The sequence below is a fragment of the Tachysurus fulvidraco genome, chromosome 9 (assembly GCF_022655615.1).
Source record: "Tachysurus fulvidraco isolate hzauxx_2018 chromosome 9, HZAU_PFXX_2.0, whole genome shotgun sequence".
NCBI lineage: Eukaryota > Metazoa > Chordata > Actinopteri > Siluriformes > Bagridae > Tachysurus > Tachysurus fulvidraco.
In genome coordinates, this window is record NC_062526.1 from 4586059 (window position 1) to 4607819 (window position 21761).

Sequence of the window (21761 nt, forward strand, 5' to 3'; positions counted from 1 at the left end):
TTTAGAAAAGGGGCGCAATACATGAAGCCGTAACGACCCGTATTCAAAATTAGGACCTTTTAAGAAGAAACAACCCAGAACTCATCGAAGAATAACCAAATTATGTATAGCATAGATTCAGAGGTGTTTTTTGTTTTCTCTCTCTTTTTTAGAACTTCATAAAACTTGAAATGTGTTCTAATAATCTAATAATCTAATAATTAATATAAAAATAATTTATATGCATGTCAGATCTTACACATTATTTAAACAACTTTAAACATTTACACGTTATTTATTAATCATGCTTATTTACAGCTATTTATTTACAGCTACTTGCGTGACAATGTCCTAAAATTAAATAAAAAAACTCTCATGTTGCGCGGTAGATATAATGAGAAATTTGTGAATGGAGAATGGAATGTGAACGTTCATTGTTAAACTAAAACTATATGATGACGCTTCGTGGAAAGCGACCAATCACGACAGTGATGGGACAGTTAAATGCCTCAGAATTCGACCAATGGCTCATCGAGCGGCAAAGACTAGCGCAGAAACGGACCAATCGGAAACGCGCATGCAAATTAAGGAATTCGCTTCAGCAAGAGCTGAATGTCAACTAGTCAAAGATGGAGTCTTGGAGCTGAGAGGCCGACAGGCTGGCCACGGATAAATTACAATTTACATTACCAAGACAATGCGAAGAACGAATACGCAAGGATGACAAGATGGCGTTGGTTAAACTGGATGAATGCGAAGGAGCTGGTTGGAAATAATTGATGACACCTTTTGGCTTGCTCTTTGGTCCAACTTTTTTCTCTTTTTGTCGTTTCTTCTTCTGCTTTCAAGGATTGTCTCACCTTTTGGCCAGGTACCATTCATGAAATTCGGGAGGGGTGTCCCTCTTTCTGTTTGTGAGTAGCATCATCCGGGTGATTTCTCGAAAATGGCGGGAGCTGAAGGCAAAATCGACAATATCGTGTCGCTTTGGGTGGGTGAAACTGCAAACAGGGTGGCTGGTCTAGACTAGTCTAGTTTGAAGCCCCTAAACATGGCTGTAGTTGGATATCTTGAAGAGCACACTAGTTGTAGACAGCATGGAGGGCACTGCGTTGCATTACACTACACTCGATTTGCTGCTTTCTGCTTGGTTTCCTTCTTACAGGAAGATTTTATCAACCATGTGGTCAAGCTTTCATCACTTGGATCTTTATTGGTACATTAGAAATTAGACTTCTGGAGATACCTGAAATGTTGGGACTAATTAGTCCATTAAAGTAGGCAATGGGTTAACCTGCAATCAGCATGCCAGTATTAATAGGAAATTTAATAATAATAATAATAATAATAATAATAATAATAATAATAATAATAATAAAAATAATAAAATTCGTATTACTTATAGAGACATCTAATTGTCCTAATGTGTTTTTCTGACTCTTTTTGAGGCCAGCCTGTTGGAGTTTAGATTAACACCAGACGAATTTTAGTATAAACTGAACTTTTGTTACTTCTGAAAGGACTTCACACTCAAGTTCCACATGATTACGCACGATTTATTTGAATAGGATAGTTTTAACAGTAAATCCCGTTCATTGATTAATTCTTCAAAATTATTTTTTTCGAGTTCAGTTGTTTGTTTATTTCAAAATACAGAAGCAATTATTAAGCTTATTATTATTATTATTATTATTATTATTATTATTATTATTATTATTATTATTATTATTATTATAGTCTGCTGGGGAAAACAAGCATAAAGCCCCTTGATGAAATGTGTAATAGTACTATTGTTATAGTGTGTGTGTGTGTGTGTGTGTGTGTGTGTGTGTGTGTGAGAGAGAGAGAGAGGGAGGGAGATTCAGATTTAGTGTGTGTGTGTTTTATATATACTGGTATTATCCTATTTAATTTACAGTACATGCATCAATCTTAATACAAAATTATACGAATTACATTGAATTAAAATACTAACAGACTAACAGACATGAGAGATATTAATGTCATGCACTGGATTTGCAAGTGGTCAGAATCTTTCAGTAGTGGAGAGTGAAAATGCCAGGCTCGGTTCAGCAACTCCCGCCCCCTCACTTCACCCCCCGAACAGGAGGAGAGGAGTGGAGGACAGGAGGGGGTTTTTAAATTGCCACTTTGGCAAAAGGGATAAGAATAGTACATATTAAATGAAGAATTCAGGTATTGTATCGCGGAATGCGCTCTTTGCCCCATTTTGCTCCTCTCCCTCGTTTCCTACTCGAAGGCGAATTATTTTTTCTCCTTTCAAATCGCTGTGTTGGTGAAATGTCCATATTCACACTAATTTCACAAAAGACATTGAACATGTTTTTCTTCTTCTGGAAAGCAGTGTTTGTGTGGCAATGCAAAAGTAATTTCAATACTTTCTGAAGTTATTTTGTATGTCTTCAAAAAATTATTATAACCTTTTGAAAAGGACAAATATTTCAGTCTGTCTTACTTTCTTCTTTCTTGGTGTTTTTATTTATTTGTTTGTTTATTTTTGGATCGTTAGAAAATTTTTACATTTTTCTAAACCATGATTTTAAAGTCTGCATGTAAAATGTTCTTGGTGGTTTATTTACATATTTGAAATAGTCAATCACTGTTGTTTTTTTTTCTGTCCTGGTTCTACGACGAATCCTGATTTCGCAATCTCCATTTAATATAAAACAAATACGATATGTTGACAATTACATATTAATTATAAATGCAGTAAGCTGAGATTGTCAGCTTCTACTTTGCTTGTCTCATATTGTTAACCAGGGCCCTTTTTCTGTTGTACTACTGTGAATCAGATAAGCAGTGCAATATTAAAAGGGCATTGGATGACAAGAAACACTCCAACCTTCCCATTCCAGTTAAACGTGTCCAACTCCTTCTTAGAAATTAATCTCATTCTTAGAAGTAGATATGGTTACACAATCCAAGACATTGTTTTCTATACATCGCTATTTTAGTGACAATCTTTATTAAAATAAAATAAAGTAGGCCTCGTTTGCTCGCTTATATTTCGATATATTGCGTCTAAATACACTCATGATCATAATTCAACACAGGTTTTATATATTTACAAACACACGATATTTATGTTCTGATTGCACCAACGATTTAATTTGAGTACACGTTGTACACATGTGTGTGTATATATATATATAAGTGTAACTTAAATACAAATATGGGATAAATGCGTTAAGATAGTCTGAAAAATGTGCAATCAGCTATTTTAGGACGAATTAACTTAAACCTCGTGAAACGCTCTGGTTGTAGCCTGAACTAATCATTAGAAAGTGCTAAAGTCTTTTGCTTTGACGATGTTGCACTACTGAACCATCTAATCAAGCAGTGCAATAGTATTGTCATTGCATTCGGCTTTCGCCAACTCGTATGGCGTTATACGGACATGGGAATTTGCTTTAGCACCAAGGCAGCAGTAGGCCATGTGCTGTTTAATATGGACACACTCATTCAGACCCTTAAGGGGATTTTTTTTTGGTAACACGAGAGGGCCATAACAGTAGTCTTTACACTGACTCCAGCCCTTCATAGTATAACTCTAGTGTAATAAATATGACCCAGACCGTGCTAAGTGTACTACAGATATACTATAGTGGCAATGTGGAGCCAACGTAAAGTCCATGTTTCCCTAAAACGTAATGCTATAAACGTATACTGCAGGTCTGGAGTGCGTAAAAAGTCTATTCACGTGTCCCACAAGCTAGTGGTGGACGACATCTTTACAACGAAAAACTAGCCTACGTCACAATACGATTTTCTGCTAATGTACCTAGCTAATGTAACCTACGTCACAATAGGTTATTTGATACGATTTTCTAAACAGTACGTGGTATATATCTATATCTATATATATCTATAACACGTTGTTATATACCAAGTCTGATCGTGTTAGACTTAAAATGAATTAGACTTAATTAAATTAAAATGAATTAAACTACTTATGAACTGACCTATGAAAAATGTCTTATTTGTTAGTAGCTGTTATCTGTATAGTGTATGATGTCGCAATGTCATCATAAAATTCTCATATTAAATTGTGTGTTCTATTACTTGGCAAATATCATTCCCGGTGGCCCAGGCCACAAATTACGGGATATAAATAGGATCTGGACACAATTATTGGTCACGTTTATTAAAGAAACTGAAACTAGCACATAAAAATTCTTTGTTGCACTTAGTTTGAAAATAGACCAGCAAAAAAATAAACAAATATAAAACAACCAAAACAACATCGTATTTTTATCGAACACAACAACAGTAAATCAAAAGCTTACTGTGATTTTGCGTTGTTTACATTTTTTTCAGTTCGTTTTTGGAATATTTTACTTTGCAACGAGTGTTTTATTTGATTGTTTTTGTATTTGTATGTTTGTTTTGGGGCATTTTATCATTTTGGCAAACTTTAATGAAACCCTCATTCATAATTGTCATGCACATTGTGTATTCGTGTGTCTCTGTAATATCACACAGCTTGGACACATCTTTTTAGGCCATACTGCCCACACTGACACCACAAGCACTATGTAGAGGTCTAGAGTTAGGCTAAAGTCCCATGTCCCTGACCGTGTGTGTATATGCGTGTGTGAGAGCGCGCGTGCTATAGGCCATCCATATAGGAGCAATGCTCTTTCCCCTCGTGGTTAAAAAGGGCCTCGATACCACGCCCCCAGAGAAAGAACATTCTGTTCAACAGAGCTTCAGAGGTCGTCTTCGTTTGCAACACTTAAACTTACATGTAAGATTAAATAACATTCAGATATTACTTAAGTCCCTTTTTTAGATAAAGCATTGTAGATCTATTAAACGTCTCGTCGGTTTTAGGCTATTTATTCTTCATCTTGAATAGTATCAATGCCCTAAAGTCTAATTAAATAAGTTAAAAAAAACCCCAGCTCTATCGTACCACGTGCAATATTGTATACTCTAATTAAACGCAAGCCATATTTTTTTATTACCTTTTCGCAGAATATGAAGCACTTTGGTGAATCAGTATTTTATTTTATCCAAGTGGGATTTTTTTAATCACGCAGTTATGCTGTTACAAGTAAATAAACAAAACATAAAGCAGCACTCATAAACTGTGCTTTAGATTAAATACAAAGGCCATTTATTTAGAAATAATCCAGAAAGTAACGCTCAGGCAGGATAAAGTTAGACCATGCTTTCCTACAGCCGTGTCTGATGACAAATATCAAAATTAGAGATAAAAGCCATTTAGGTCTGTTATAGCACATGTATGAGTGTTTGTGTCTTTTCCCCCTTCTTCTAAACACATAGCTACAGCGAGGTTAGTTGTCAGGAATATGCACTAATACATCTAATTGCTTTATAAGAATAATGGTTTGCAATTATTCTGTGCTTCTAGTAAATAGGCTATGTGGACACACAGGACTTAAACAAAAGCTATACATTTTGCAAGGGTATATAGTGAGACTGTGGACGGAGGAGGAGGAGGAGGAAGAGGGGGATGGATTTCCTATTTGAGGCAGGTCGGTGGGGGGATGGGACTATTTGTAAGGAATGCGGGAGGGGGGCAGGTCTCGTTCAGTGAGTAGAGGAAAGGAAAGAGGGAGGGAAGGAGGGAACATCCCACCCAGTGTGACATTTTTACTCCTTGGTCGGTGTCTGCAAGGTTTAGCAAGTTGAACTTTTGTTTTAATCTCATCACTTAACAGACTGAGTGAGAAGTTTGGCTAAACGGAATGTTGCATGCGTAAAGCGTCTTGCAGACTACAGAGTTAGAGGTGGAAGGCTGCAATTGTAACATTTTTTTGGTTAGAATTAAAGTGCTCGACGATGGTTTAAATTACAGACTTCATACTTCCCACATAACATCATGCATAGGGGATGTGCAAGTTGGCTGCTTTTAGCTATCAAGTGCATGTTTCCCCATTTAAAAAAAATGTTATTTCAACTTTGAATTTCGTGTCTCCACAGCATGTGAAATGAATACTTCCAATAAACAACACTGTCAAAACATAGACTTTTCACTATTTCGCTGAAGACGACAAATTGACATTTTAAACAGTATATCTGTGATTATGACTGGTACATTTTGGATTTCTATTGGTTCTCTTTTATGTATCCTGGCAACAGCAGACTCCAGCCCACCCCCATCCGCCCACTCCTCCTCCTCCTCCTCTTCCACCTCTCCGTTTCCTTCCTCGCGCGCGGTGGTCTCGGGGTCTCCCATGGCAGAACATTAGCGCGTGCACATCCCAAAAATCTAAACCAAAATAGAAATAAACATCGCTTGCTTCATTCGTCAAGCTAGATAATGATGATGTGTAGCCTAATTGGTGAATATCATCCATGATGACATGATCAATTAGGCTTCCTGTCTTTTTCCCTAAATGGATTTGTAAGCTACAGACGCACCTCTTATTTTCTTTAATATCTGTATGCACCACATAAGCACCATTTAACCTGAGTGTTTATTAATACTGCGGTCATTTTATCTTGTTAACAATGGTGGTGATATAAGGCGGGTTTTCTGATCATTTTTACCTGACGTCACATGAAGCCGTAAACGCCTAGAATTAAGGAAATTCATGGGAAAAAATGTTCCCGCGTGGTTCAACGCGCATGCGCATCACTCTGGCATAGGAAACACGGGGCCTTTGCGACACCTTTTCCTGCTCTTCATGATCAAGGCTCGACTTTAACAGAAAGCCAAATGCATAGGTTTCATTGGTGGTAAGTGCAAATGAACATTTTTCCTGTAACTATTGCATTTTTTAAAATATATATTTTCCATATAAACAAGAACACCCTTTTAAATATGGTGGCACATTAGGGCCCAACTAGTGTTATTTTCTGACGGGCTCATTTATCAGTTTAGATATACTCTCAATTTACGCATTAAGAGTTTTACATGATGATGTTGCCATTCTTGGTATTATTGACCATAATATAAATGGCATTATTGACATATTGATATTTTACATAGAGTACCGTAGTCATCCATACTTAGGAGTGCACAGATCCTGTCTCCATTTCCACACGCATGAATTATGTCTTCACTATGAAAGAAAGGCTCTTTCAGCCACACTTGGCACGGAACATGTACGATCATGCATGTCACTTCAACGTAAAATCCCCCAAGAGGAGGGGGGGAACAAAAACTATTCTGTTGGAGCATGTCATTTGCTCGCAGGCAAAAGCTGGTATGTGAAGAATTAAAGTTTACCAACGAGAAAGTGAAACATATATAAGGTTTATTAATTTGGCCTGTTTTGTGCCAACAAGGTTAATCAGGATCCTGGCATAAAGATATAGGCTTTGCAGCATTTTAATCTATATTTAAATGAGTGGATGTCATATGATCTATTTGTATTTTATGGCTCTTTCAGCAAAGGTTTTGTCATACTTTTATCTATAGGCAATAAGAAAAAATGATGTACTGTTTGTTAGTTGACAAGTGATTTTCAGGCTTTACATATCACATAAATAGAAAAGGAGATTTTTATTTCATTTTAAATATCACAAATAAACAACAAACAACATATGAGAAACATGCATTCTAAGGATGCAGTGGTGTAGAAATGTATAGTACAAATGCAAATACAAGTTTAATGTGTTCATACAGAACAGTCTTGATATAAATGTATGGTTATGTATGGAGGCGGTTAAAAACAAAAGCAGGATGGACAGTGCTGTAGTACATTTGATGGCAGGCATCAGGAAAGGGGCTGTGGTTACAAGAACCAAGGAAAAAGCCATATTTTCTGTCACTTTCACATTTGAAAATGATTAAAGCTCAGCCATATTTAATTTAAAATGCTATAATGCATTTACACTATGAATTTCACCTTGCAGGCGAGACCCTATCAATATTGCCTCTGCTTTTTCAACTGTAACTGTAGTAGTGCAATATTGCTTATAGGGTCTTGACTTTAAGGCATATCTGCAATTGTAATTGTTTTACATTTCCACCAAAACACATAAAAACAGACAATGCAGTGATGCTGTATATTTGCTGTTATGTTCATTTCAAATTATTTTTGCATTTATTTATGAATTATATGAATTTCTAGAAATGTGGTCTTGAGGTTCTTTTGATACGTGGAGGAAAAAAAACTATGTAGCAATATTTTAGATGCAAACTTGCTGAATTAAATTATTTAATTACAGTGAGAAAAGTTAATGAATATAAGCTCAGTTGTTGTTTTTTGCCTCTATTTAAACTATTTTTTCAATAGTACATCTTTTAATCCAAACAGAACTACAATTTTTTTGGTTTGGTCAGGTGTATTTTTTGCACTTGTTTTGCAAATTATTAGACATCAACATTCAGGAACAGCAACATATAGAACAGTAAGATTATGCATCATTGATATCTAAAGATTATTGCTGAAACAGAAAAACATTTAATTATATATTATATTGCTTTTAAAAACAGTGAACACATTACAGAAAGTGTGTTTTGAAAACAAATGACCCTGGAGGCATGTTGGTACATTGATTTGATGTTTTCTCACCATTTAATCAGGACAGTCCAATGATTTGATTATATAAGTATTTATTTAGACATATCCAGACACACTAAGGATTACAATTATCTTTCAAAGAAGCGTGAAAGCTCATATGGTTCATATGCCATATCTTGGTGGTTTTGAACTTAATTCTGACCTTTTCTTTGAATGGGCACATATTAATACTTACAGAATAACAGTTCCTGCAATGTGGATTAATTAAAGTATGATTTTATTAATATGTTGCCTTGGATAAGTAGCTTTACATGTTGAGCAGATCTAATGATAACAGATAGATCGATCGATAGAGAGATAGAGAGATAGATAGATAGATAGACAGATAGACATAATGCGCATGTGAGTGTAGTTCTTGAAAATCTCTTGTATCCACTGACTGTTAGTCGTCTGTTGCCTGACACTCTTTCTCTGTTGCACTACTGTGGGAGATGCAGCTAGCAGTGCAATAATGAAAGGGCATCAGTCCACTAGACTAAAACACACACACAAACCCATAAGTATCTTTTCCTCAGCCTCTTTTCTTTCTGGACAGCACAAAGAGCTCCCAGCCACTAATTTACCTGCAATTAAACATGTATGAATGTGTGTTTTGTGTTTATTCTTTGTACGTTTTATGCTGTAAAGGAGAGATATATAAATAAAAGCTGAAATCATTTATTTATTGTAATTTGTATTACATCTGTGTAGCTTACTGTTAAACACATGAACATCTTCACAAATGCTGTTAACTTTACCTACTGTGAGATTTAATATCCAGAGATAAGAACTCTACTTTACAGGTTAACTTGGATTTTGTTTACTTGCCTGAAGTGACCGATGTCACAGCAGATAATATTTAATTTCTGCACAAGACCACTTAGCGGAACAATATTAGTAGGATCCTGTAATACTTATTCATCTGTGGGCCGAAATTAAAGAAACAAATAAAGGAGTGGCTACATTTAATGTCATCTGAATTATTTTATTTTACTACATTCACATAAAATTCAAATCACATTTGAATGACGTTCCTTTCGATCCAGTTTTGCTTACTGTTTATAATGTTTAGCTTTAATATATTAGAAGGCTATTTGTGGGCATGTAAGTGAATTAGCATGTTGTCTGTCCTAAGTACTTCAATAGAAAGTAGGATCGTAGGATAGACATGTAGCTTTAGAAATTGTAGTTTAACTATTAAGTAAACAAAACACAAAATTAAATATACGACATAATAAATGTAGTTTAAATGTTAGTTAATCTGTAGAAATGTGATACTAGCAAGGTGTCCCTTACCCCAAGAACAAAGGATAATGCAAGAAAATTCCTGCTGAATATTAATATTTGCTATGTATATATGTATATTCAGAGAGAATGTAAGAATATGAGTTAGTCCATGTCCATATTTGGCAGAAACATCTTGTTATTTTTTTTATATCCACACTGTACTATGACCTAGTGTTTGCTAGCATGGCAAAATAATACGCCATTTGCATACTGGTGACATACTTGCTGTTTTTAACAATTAAGTGGGATATTCGTTTTATTCTTTTAAATAAGTCGACTTGGAATAAAACTGTAGTGTTTTAATATTTATTTTTTTCCTAATTAGAAAGAACGTAAGGCGCCATGATGGGAAACCAATGTTTAGGAAGTCTATATAGGCAAATTCACAGAGATGTCATAATGCAATCATGTTTTTTACATTACTGGACAATTGTATATAAGGTATAAGACGAGATATTTTTTTATTCGGCACTTAAGATATTAAACTGAACACTCTAAATGAAAAGGGTCACAGTGAATCACAACATGGAGGATTTCGTTATTGCAGAAACGGCAGTACTTTGAACGCTTCTTTTAATGCTGGTGCGCCACCTACTGTCAGAAAGTTTATAATCACGTTGGCTGCTTTCTCTCAGATATCGATTTTATGGCGTTATATTGTGTGCAAAATATTAAACATCCTATTCCAGATGTTTCAAGATATCTACGATGCTTTGAATTCACTTGTCTTTAATGGAACGTCACTGCAAATCAATATAAAGTTCCTATAGCTCTGATCGCCTATATCCTCAGGTGGGCGTGGTCTCTTACATGGTCACGCCCACACCAAGTAGACTTAAGGACTCACTGAAAGATTCAGTGGATGATGTTAATGACGTAAATCATCAATACAGCTGAATCACTAAATCAGCGACCTGTTAGACATCACCATCATCATCACCACCACCAAAGCTATTCAAGCTATTAACACGCTTTATAATTGTTCCCCATTTTGTCACCTATCTGCGGTTTTCCAGATGTAATAATTACTCTCGATGTATACTCATAATTTCGATGTTATGATCCCAAAAGCATCGTAAAATAATAGTGTTTGGGAAACTCATCTTATTTAAATGTTATAATATGTAACTGTATTTTTTTAACAGATTTACACAAATTAATTGCAGATCCAGATATATAATATATAACAAATATACAACTTAATAGCAAGAAAAAAAGAACAAGCGGAGGAAGAAGTATATGTATTTAAATATTGTATATCAATTTAAACATTTACACTGATCATTTTATCATAACCTATTACACATTTATCATTTTGTATGAGTTTAGAATAGAATTCTAAAGAGAATGGCAGGGATAACACAGAAACAATGAAGGATGGATTTTAACCAGATATATGTTCAATATTAAATTAATATTTTTATTCATTTGGGTTTATTCATATTCATTGTTTAATTACTTTCCCTATTACTCCCTGTATACCATTGTAAACCATATATGGAAATAAATGGCATTTTAATATTACTGAAAGTGTTATTAAAATAAAGCTATAGCTACAAACAAACAGTAGTTATTATAGATTGACCAAATGTAACCACAGTTTAAACATTTTATCATTAAAAATGAATTTACTGTTATAAGTTTAAGTCCAACCTTCAAACAGCCAATGAACAGACTATGCAGTATTACTGATAAATAAAATACAACCACCATAAAACCTCAAAAATGGATATTTTTAACCTATATACATGAGAGAATAAAAACATATGTAATAAAAGAAATTTAATTTCCTATTAATTGTGAAATTGATTGAAAGTATCATTTTTATTCCATACATTTTACTGGTCATTTTTGAAAAAATTCAAAACAGACACAAAGAATGGAAAATAAACCGAAATTAAAACTAAACTCATATCAGACAGGATGACAAATGAAAAAGAAACACTAGTTGCAAATAGTGGTACAGTCTTTATTGGCTGAGAGTACAGTGCATTCTGAGTCATCAGAGCTCATCATGATTTAAAGGTTCAGTACCAGGAAGAATAAAAACCCCCTCCATCACTTTCCAATAGTTGTTTTGACTGGCCGAGGGCATTCCGTGGACCTCACGCTGGCCTCTGATTGGATGACCATACTGCTCTCCAGTCACACTGAGGAAGACGCTGGTGCCAAGATGCTTGAAGCGGACAGTGTCTTCACGCTCCCAATAGGTCCCACTGCACTGGACCGTCCACACGTCTAAGTCATCACCTTCACCGTTCTCTCCAAAAGCACTCACCTCCTGCATTTAAAAACACAATTTTTTTCAACCAAAAAGCAGTAATTATTGTGAAGCTTAGGAAGCATTCATACCAAGTCTGCAGACATTTTTCTAAATTTAGAGATGTAATAAGTTGGATATGTTATTTTATTAGTGCACTTAGAAGAAAATTAAAGGATTAGTATAATCCAACCTGGATGACTAAAAACTAGATATTCTGAAAATACTTTTGCCTTACGTGATATTATGCCTCTGAACAAAGACCCATGGTATATCTGGTGGTAATATTGGAATCTACTATTAAAAACACACACAAAAAACCTAAATCTGACCTGGATGACTACAATCATTCAAAAGAAACCCAAGGAAATAATAAAATACTACTAGTAAACCTAAACACCTAAGTCATTTAAAAAAAATACTGAAAAAACAACCAAATTAAAAATACAAAACAAAAATAGACTAAATCAAATCCCAATATGCATATACAACACATGTAATACTGTTTCTTTCTGGGGAAGGAGTGGGACAAAATAAAAGTTAATTTCCAATTTGCAAATTCATAGAATGAAGTTAGGAGACTTAAGGAAAATTTAATGCGCTTTTATTTAATTCAAAATGAGGGCAACTTGCAGAGAAACACAGCCCAATAATGTTATTACAGTCCTCTAAAGATGTATATGAAAAACCTGCTGTCCTCATATCCAGACATACTGTAGCACTTTAATGACATGAAGCAAAGTATCCGTCTGTTGGAATTCCCTGAGACAGGAGACATCCGTTACACAGGGTACAATGGCATATTTATGTCATATCTAATATAGGAGTCTACTCTTGATGTAAGAATTTTCTAATGATATCTTTGCTCTTTTCTAGTTATCACCTACAAGTAATTTGGAAACATCTCTCAAACATTGAACTGAGCATGTTTGCAGGTGTGTGTTCCTTTTTCCTACAAGTTCCTTTTTTTTTTGAAATACTGAGGCAGAAGCTAACAAAAAACAAAAACAACAACTACAAAGAAACCCAGAAACAAAAACAGACAAAATAACATCTGCTATTAGAAACAAATGTTTGATTGGGTGTAAATGTTTAATTTTTTAATAGCCGTTTGAAGAAATTTGTTTTTGTAGGTATCAGATGAAAGTACCCAAATAGGAAGGAATTAAAACCTTTGATTTAGGATACACACTGAATGTATGTATGAGAAGGTGAAGTCAAATTCAAAACAAATAAACAAATTACCTGGTTGTTTGATAGAGGAGAGCTGAAATGGTGGCTGTGGAGGTTGCGCCCTGTCTTCATATGAGTGAAACGGATAGCCTGACCGCATTTAATGGGCACTCCACGCTGGCATATTTCATTTGGTTTACCACGGATACGCCAGTAACTGTTTGCATCGTCTACTGTATCCACACCTGTTACCGACTGCTGCCCACTACCTGTTAGGGGTATAATGGAAAATAACAGTCATATGCATATGCCATAATATATAGGGCATGTGGTAGCTTAGTGGTTAAGGTGTTGGACTACCAATCAGAAGGTAGTGAGTTCAATCCCAGGTCCACCAAACTGCCACTATTGGGCCGATGAGCATGGCCCTCAATTGCATATATAAAAAAAATGATATAATGTAAGTCTCTCTGGATATAAGGGTGTCTGCCAAATGCTTTAAATGTAGAGCAGGTGGATGGGATATGATAAAATGACCCCTATGATGGTAGTAAAATGGAGTAAAATTAGAAAAGATTCATTAAATAAAGTGAAAAATAGAACAAACCGGAAGTGTGAAAATTTAGATGCAAAGCAAGATGTATTTAACTAAATCCTTCCTAAGCTTGCTTTGTGTGTCGTATACACCAAATCTCGTCGTATTTTATCAGCATTAGCATTTAACTGACTGAATTAAAAACCGCAGGTTATTCAGAAATAAACATATTAGCATAACATATTAGCACAACATATGACTAATAATGCTAGCAGATATTAGCCTCATGTCTAATAAAGTTTTAACACAAATAAGGAAGTAAATATTATAAAAGTATATGATGTGTTCCAGTTGTTTATCTCTGTTATAAGCGTATTTGTAGAACATTATATTTACTGTAGCTTTGTCTACCTGAGCCGTATTTCACATCATGCGAATGGAGTCTAACGTTGTGTCTTGTGTTCAGTAGTTTTACTAAAGATCCACACGTAACATAATCAGACTCTGAGTCGCGACCCTGACATTTTGCAAAGATGAAAAACAATAAAAAGAAATCTAAATAGACTCGTAAAGCTTTTACTGGATCCATTGCGCAGATGTAGTAGGAAACCTACATAACACCTAGAGGTCCATTCAAAACATTGGAGCTGCAGCTGACCAATCACAGCGTGACAAGTCCGAAAACCAGGAAGTAATGTGAACACCCGGTAATCAGCGATTGGTCAAGGATGTAATGACGCGACACGTCGTCACGGCTACGTTGAAACAAAACTCTGTAAATTTGTAGTCATTAGTGAAAGTCTTTTGTGATTTAAAGGAAAACTGCACTCTAAACATTAGGTTATAGGGTTTTACTGAAATATTTGTCATGTGCTTGGCTTGGTGCTAGAACAGTTCCAATGGTGCTGAATAAGAGAAAAAAAAATTAAACTTAATGGATAAATGGAAAAAATTTGAAAAAAAAAAAAAAAACTCCAAACAAACAAATAAACAAAAAACAAACAAACAAAAAAACAAACAAAAAGAAAAACACTTTCTCATCCATGGTTCACCAGATAATTTCAACGTAATAATAAGAGATCAAAGATGAAAACAGGAAACTCCATTTTCTAGTTATCAAACTATGAGATGATGATGATGATGATGATGATGGTGGTGGTGGTGCAGTTTATTGTGGTGTTAGTATAAAAATTGAAGTTGATGTGATGTATCCTGACACCGTACAGATAAGAAGGTGAGGGTGCTGTAAAGAGTAAAGGGTTAAAGTTGGACCAGTCAACAAAAACACTGGTGATGCTTTTTGAAGATGGAAAGACTTCATGTACAAGTACAAAGCACTTAAGGCAAACTTGTTTCCTGGTGAAAAAAACTTGTGAAAAAAACACATGTGCCCAGAAATACTACACAAACTGGTTATATCAGCCTAACTCTAACTCAATGTCTACATAGCATTGTAAGTCACATAACTAAGTCACTGAGTAGGCATGTATGCTGTTTGCTATCAGGCTTGTACATTTATTTAAAATAGAAATAAAAATAGTTGAATAAAATAGTTAATAAAAGGAGACAGCATCATAATCATTATCATAATGAGTCTCTCTCTCTCTCTCTCTCTCTCTCTCTCTCTCTCTCTCTCTCTCTCTCTCTCTCTCTCTCTCTCTCTCTCTCTCTACCAGCAGTTTGTGACTCTCAAAAGTACAGACATGACATTATACTATACAAAACAAGATCATATAGACTATACAAGAAAAACTAAATAAATAGTATATATGTGTTGTTGAGGGTTTTGTTGCTGGCAAATAAACTTAATAAACAGGAAGAGAAATTAAGATATGAAAAATAAATGATACACACTCTGCACACTTGTTATGAAAAATATGAATAATCTCCAGAACATTTGAGTACTGGTATGTATAAATGCAAATTTATACAAATATACAATTTAAATTGCGATTTCAACTCCAAAATGACAACAAGATAATAGAAAGGTAGCACCTCATAGCACATTAGGTTTTATGTAATACTGAGGATTTTGCTAAAATGGACTATATGGTCGAACAGATTTAACTATAAGCTTTCAACAGTAGCCTCAAAGTGTGCTATATTGTATGATATTGCATATATAGAAATTCTTTATTTTGCATATTTCAGTGCAACTTCAGTTGGAGTAGATTGGGTAAATGATAGAGAGAATGGAAAATATATCAATAGATATAAAGAAAAGAAAAGAAAAGAAAAGAAGAAGCAAAGCAAAGCAAAGCAAAACAAAACATAGAAAAGAAAAGAAAAGAAAAGAAAAAAGCAAAGCAAAGCAAAACATAGAAAAGAAAAGAAAAGAAAAGAAAAGAAAAGAAAAGAAAAGAAAAGAAAAGAAAAGAAAAGAAAAGAAAAGAAAAGAAAAGAAAAAAGGTGAAAACTCAATAATCATTGCTATACATGTCCAGTAGAGGGAATCGAACCCCGGAAAAGGAAGCAGTTTATTTCTGTCTAAGGCTAAATTACAAATAGGTCTGTACTCTCTATATTAGTGCACTACATAGGGTAAAATGTAACGTGTACTAATGACTGTGTAATGCTCTACGTCATGGAGCAAATAGAGATACATTTGGAAGCAAACCCTAATATTTTATTGAAGCTTGTTCAGTTCGAGTAAACAGAGCCGCTAGTTATCAAGAAGAACCTGCATCAATGGCACAGGTCTTGTAATAAAAAATGGGTAAGTACACATTTCATCTGTTTAGCTATTTAATAAGTACAATTATAAGTGTATTTTACGTCCCTGGTCTGACATCGAGCAAAACTCGTCTGAATGGTTCAGGGAATAGATGGCAAGAGAAATTGCCCCGAAGCAATAATCCGTCTTTGTAGGTAATGCATACAGTGGTGCGTTCAATATACCAGGCGTGATCATTAGTTGTTCAGTAACATTATATAGGGTTTGGTTCTCTCTTTCCTGGAAGATTAGGTTACAGGAAGATGATATCCTAGCGTAATCCAAACCCGAACATACTGTCATTTCACTAGCAGCATAGAATGAATAATTCAGGAGGTTGGACGAGTTAACCGACTACTAGAAGACATCCGCATCTGGGTTTAATGCTGAGGTTCCACCTCATCGTGACTCACAGGAAGGGAGCCACGTGTTTGAAAGCTAATTTAACCTTTGTATCCGCTTTTAAGGAAACTAGTCATCCTACAGATGTTTATAAGTCATGACTGGAAAACAGTAATTGACATATTTGCCGCCAGAGCCAGGTCTTGAACATGCCTCAGCCCAGAGTCAAGCTGGTGGTGACTGGAGATGATTTTGGGTACTGCGCCAGGAGGAACCGGGGCATCGCCGAGGCTTTTCTGACGGGTGGCATCTCCAACGCATCGTTACTGGTGAATGGAGCTTCTGCAGAACATGCGGCCCAACTAGCCAAAAGGTAACCATCACCTAATAATTCATTTAAACAGGCTAATCGTATGGAGATTCAGAGGAGTCGGCTCCTTAAAAGGCGCAATGGGGTGACATTATATAGTCTATAAATTTACATATCTATTAAACCATAATGATTTTTTGGGTGGGGGCTTTGATTATTTGACTTCTTGGTCACATCCTAGGTCAGCGCTATGTTTTCTGGAGCTTGGATCCAAAATCTCAATTAATACAGATAATCACAGAATTAACAAATATTATGTCACTGTATTTTTATATGGTTCCATTATAAAGGCAATTTGAATTAGTGGAATTATAGTAGATACATTTATTGGATTCCATTACGTTTAATTGCTGATCGGTTGTGTGGTTGTGATAAGTGATTGATTGTTTGGACACTGTCATGATCAATGGAAAACATTCTTTATATATATAAAAAAAATATTTCATTTTAGTATCAAACACATTTTCGCACATATCAAACATATTTTGCACCAATCTGCCAAGTTACGTTTTTGTGTTCTTGTACAATGGTAAACAGTGACTTATTGTTGGTCCTGCCTTACAGAGCAAGCACAACTCTGTCACAGTCTGCCTAGTAGTCAAATACACCTGTTCTTTTAATTTGTGTATTTAGCATTTGCATTTGAGTTGGAGAGCTGTACTGAGTGTGAGATAATTGTTAATACAAAGGCATCAAAGTCACCAGCTTGTTTTTAATATAATTTAAATCCTTGGATGTTGGATTCACTAATAATCACCTACTCATGAAAACTGAGTTTTGTTGTCTTTTCTCAGTCCAGCGAAATGTCCTGTCTGATAATCACACATATGTGCCAGATATGGGAGATAGAGTTAAGGTTAAAAACACTGAAGTATTTTTCTAACTTTTCCGTTTCTCTCTTCTTTATTTTTTTTTATCTGTGTTTAGACATTGCATTCCTATAGGACTCCATGCGAACCTGTCTGAAGGTGCTCCAGTCTGTCAGGAGCTGAGGCGGTCCACACTCCTTAATAAAGATGGCTTCTTTCATGGCAAGATGGGCTTTCGTGAAGTTCTGCGAAGTGGAAAAATGAGCATGACTGATGTATGTATAAAGGGTTACCACATCCAGAGACAGGCATTCATCTAGGTACCAATGTCAGTTACTATATTACACAGATTCATGGTAAGAGCAAGTTGTGTGTTATTGTTTCTGTATACAGGGTGATTGGTAACTGATTTAGAATACGGATATACATGGATATACATATTGCTCAACCGTCAGGATTATTTCCAGAGCTGCTGTTATGAGAAAATGAATCAGCACCTGCTGACAGATTCAAGAAGTCATCAGTTGATACATGTTAGGCAAACTAAACTAATGTAATTTTATACCAGAAATGGGTGTATCAGGAAAATTTGCCTTTGCCTCATGTGCAGCTCAACTGATTTGCTATGAGGTCCAGGTCAAGGTTTGAACAGTGGAAAAAGTATAATATTATTAAAATCCTGGGAGGTTGCAGGGTTTCAACAGCCAAATCAGTTGTCTAGGCCACCTTTATTAATGCTGTTAAACTTCCTAGAATTTCATGGTAGATTACTTTTCTCTGATTGACAGGTGGAAGTGGAGCTTAGGGCCCAGGTTAAACATTTTTGTGAGCTCACTGGTCACCTGCCATATCACATGGATGGGCATCAGCATGTGCATGTGCTGCCAGGTAAAAACAACAGCTTGTGGATATTCATATCTTTGAACACGGTTTTGAATGTAACTCAGTAGGTTGGTATGTTTGTTTACAGAAGTGCGAGAAGTGTTTGCTCGGGTTCTTTCTAATTTTGGCATCCATTACACACGGGTCCCAGTGGAACCTGGTCTGCACTCCTGTCATTTCCTACCTCCAAACCTGAAAGAATTCTACTTGCAGGTTGAGAAAGATGCACTTCAGTCTGTGGAAGTCTTCCACCGCCATGGTATCAGGTGTGTGAGGCTGAACGGAAGCATGAGATTTAATCAAGGATCAAAATCTGAAAACCTACAGTACTCGTAATGATGTAAACTGCTGTATCAGCACTGTGCATGAGTGCCTTGTGCCATTATGGGAAGATACAGTTACATGAATTATTTGTCATTGGAGTATGAACTGTAGGGGTGGAAAGATTCACAGATTAGTGTAAATATAGAATGGCTGCAATGGGAAAACACATTTGAAAACTACATGGAATAACAATGCAGTAATATTTATAAAAATAAATAAATAATTGAAATACTGCAGGATAATTAGAGATGGAGCCTGCTGATTTTTAGTCTAATCTTATTCTAATGCATCTGTAGTGGATTTGTGACCACAAGCATGGACTTTTTTTTTTTTTGGCTGTACTAAGAAAAGAACAAACCTGTTGACCTGAAACTCACTCGTTAATGAAATCCGAATAGTTTGTGCTAGTTGACTAAATTATTCCACATATTTGACTAGTTTTCCATCATGCAGTGTTGTCAATCACATTAATTGTAAATGGAGCTGAAGGCAGATACTAGAGACTAATTATAAGGCTTTAAATAGTAGTTCAAAATTTAGGCAACTCTTTGGTCTGATTAGTGAAATGAAAACATGGTTTCTTTATGATGACAGAAACAGAATGTTTTAAGAAAAACAGACAGATTGTTATGATTATTTTCCCCACATCAACAATGTCTCATCTGTTCTGAATGTGACTTTTGACTAGCGCCAAAACGAAACAAAAGCACTTTAAATGATTCTTATTTATTAAACTAAATCCTAACTAATCCTAATATTATTCAGTCATGATAATTTATATATCATGTCAATATATCTAGATGTATAAGAAAATAATTTGCTGGATAACTTTTAGTTTAGACTGTCTGCTCTCTCACTCACTCACTCTCTCTTTTTTAATCATGAGTTTGTGTTTCTACAGATGGCCAGATATTTACATGGGCCTCAGCACGATGGGTCAAAACATGTCCTTCTCCAACCTCAAAAGAGTCCTGAAATTTGCTCTAGAGGAAAGGACATCTATAGGCACCCTGGCTGACAGCCATTGTGCGCCTGAGTCATATCGACCAATCACAGCAGAACTGATGGTACACCCTGGATACACAAGTTCTCCTATGCATGGCGGGTGCGGTGAAGGACCAGATGACTTCTCACAGTCATCTGATCGTCTGCATGAGCTTAACACACTCAAAGACCCGGTGCTGCTTAGTTACTATCAGAAGCAGGGAATCCTGCTCTGTGCGTTTAACGACTTCTGAATATTAAGAACCGCTTAACTGGGTCCTCAGGTGCTGCAAGTCTCAACGGGATTTCTAAAGGACAATACCTGACTTCACTAATAATGTTTTCATCCTGTTCTCTTGGGATATATTAATTAAGCAGCTGCGAGATTGTTTTTCGGATCACTGGAACGTTTGAGATCTTACCAGGTTTTAAACTGACCTATCAAAACCATACACTTTACACTGTGACACTGAGATTTGGGTTCATGCTTCCAATGGCCATTATTAGTGTTTTAGGTGCTTGCCTTATTTGAAGAACCAGTGCAGAACACAACAAAACATGGGCTGCATTCTCAAATCTTACAGATAACTGGAAAACATTTTGCATTATTTTAACCAAAACCAGACATTTTAAAATGTCTGAACTGTGCAATAGGGTTGCAATATGATGTTTTAGTTTTGACTGAGCATGTAACGGTGATTATATCTTTTAAAATAATATATAATGTGTATATTTTTATTACATATATTGTAAGAAGTGTAGGATATTTTTATGCCATTACTTGAATTAAAACCATAACCATATTATTCCAATTGATCATTCTGATGTCTTTTTTTTTAAAAACTAGATTCTGGAAGGGAAAAAAAAATCTAGAAAAATTATTTGAAGTAATATGAATTGAGAGATAAATCTTAAAAACCATTCATGGATTCTCCATGTGTTTCTGCAACTAAAGAAGGATGAGGAGACACAATGTGGCAGGAGTTATTACACAGACCAGGGAGTGGTTTTATCTTTATATCTACTGGTATAAACCTTGCCATTTATTCTGATCGTGGTTACAGCAGAGGCGGAGCTAATTTGAGGAATATTGGGCATGTTGTGGGAATCAACCCATCTAGGGGGCAAATTAGAGTTGCCATTCTACATACTGGCAGGTTTTGGAGGTGGTAGATTTCCAGATAACGTAGAGGAAACCTCCAAGGACACAGAGACAAGACAGTAACCGGAGCTCAAAACACTACCCACAGTGCAACATTACACTATTAAGTTGTGACCTATAAACTCTAAGAGTAGCCTGCTTTCTTTCATAACAATTCTTTAACATTATCTCATCTACAGCTTCTTCAGTTTATTTCTTTTGCATTTTCCGCCATTTTTTTCATGGGTATCTTATCTTATTGTTGTGTACTGTCTCTCTGATCCTCCACCTACATTCATACAGCATTTACCGCTCTTCTCCATGGCATTTTGTTATGGCAAGTTATAATATCCATCCATCCATTTTCTGTACCGTTTATCCTACGAATGGTCTGATGAAAAGACAAAAACTATGAGAGGGGACCCAGTGAACATGATGGACCCAGTGGACACTCACTCACT

General features: G+C 35.5%; 2 protein-coding genes across 4 annotated transcripts; one reads left to right on the plus strand and one right to left on the minus strand.

The window, feature by feature from the left end:
• Positions 1-11715: 11715 nt before the first annotated feature.
• sdf2l1 (stromal cell-derived factor 2-like 1) lies at positions 11716-14404 on the minus strand. Its single transcript, XM_027162801.2, has 3 exons — positions 14147-14404; positions 13273-13469; positions 11716-12048 (listed from the first exon to the last, which is right to left on the minus strand). The coding sequence occupies exons 1-3, from the start codon at positions 14322-14324 to the stop codon at positions 11770-11772; spliced, it is 654 nt and encodes a 217-aa protein (XP_027018602.1). The 5' UTR covers positions 14325-14404; the 3' UTR covers positions 11716-11769.
• Positions 14405-16181: 1777 nt separating this feature from the next.
• ydjc (YdjC chitooligosaccharide deacetylase homolog) lies at positions 16182-20971 on the plus strand. Of its 3 annotated transcripts, none has more exons than XM_027162799.2 (6): positions 16182-16451; positions 16916-17163; positions 18088-18244; positions 18758-18857; positions 18940-19117; positions 20077-20971. In XM_027162799.2, exons 2-6 carry the CDS (start codon positions 17000-17002, stop codon positions 20411-20413), a joined length of 936 nt encoding a protein of 311 aa, XP_027018600.2. In that variant the 5' UTR covers positions 16182-16451; positions 16916-16999; the 3' UTR covers positions 20414-20971. The 3 variants fall into 3 exon arrangements, with proteins under 3 accessions (XP_027018600.2, XP_027018598.2, XP_027018599.2); XM_027162797.2 differs by having other exon boundaries at positions 16985-17163; XM_027162798.2 differs by lacking the exon at positions 16182-16451 and having other exon boundaries at positions 16458-17163.
• Positions 20972-21761: the final 790 nt, after the last annotated feature.

Bases quoted from the DNA above. Each gene is read 5' to 3' on its own strand.
- sdf2l1 (XM_027162801.2), bottom strand. From the start codon at position 14,324: ATGGATCCAGTAAAAGCTTTACGAGTCTATTTAGATTTCTTTTTATTG. The intron at 13,470-14,146 runs GTAGACAAAGCT...TACCCCTAACAG, and splicing joins TGATGTGAAATACGGCTCAG to GTAGTGGGCAGCAGTCGGTA. The intron at 12,049-13,272 runs GTAATTTGTTTA...TTTTAAATGCAG, and splicing joins CTCCTCTATCAAACAACCAG to GAGGTGAGTGCTTTTGGAGA.
- ydjc (XM_027162799.2), top strand. From the start codon at position 17,000: ATGCCTCAGCCCAGAGTCAAGCTGGTGGTGACTGGAGATGATTTTGGG. The intron at 18,245-18,757 runs GTATGTATAAAG...TCTGATTGACAG, and splicing joins GAAAAATGAGCATGACTGAT to GTGGAAGTGGAGCTTAGGGC. The intron at 18,858-18,939 runs GTAAAAACAACA...GTTTGTTTACAG, and splicing joins GCATGTGCATGTGCTGCCAG to AAGTGCGAGAAGTGTTTGCT.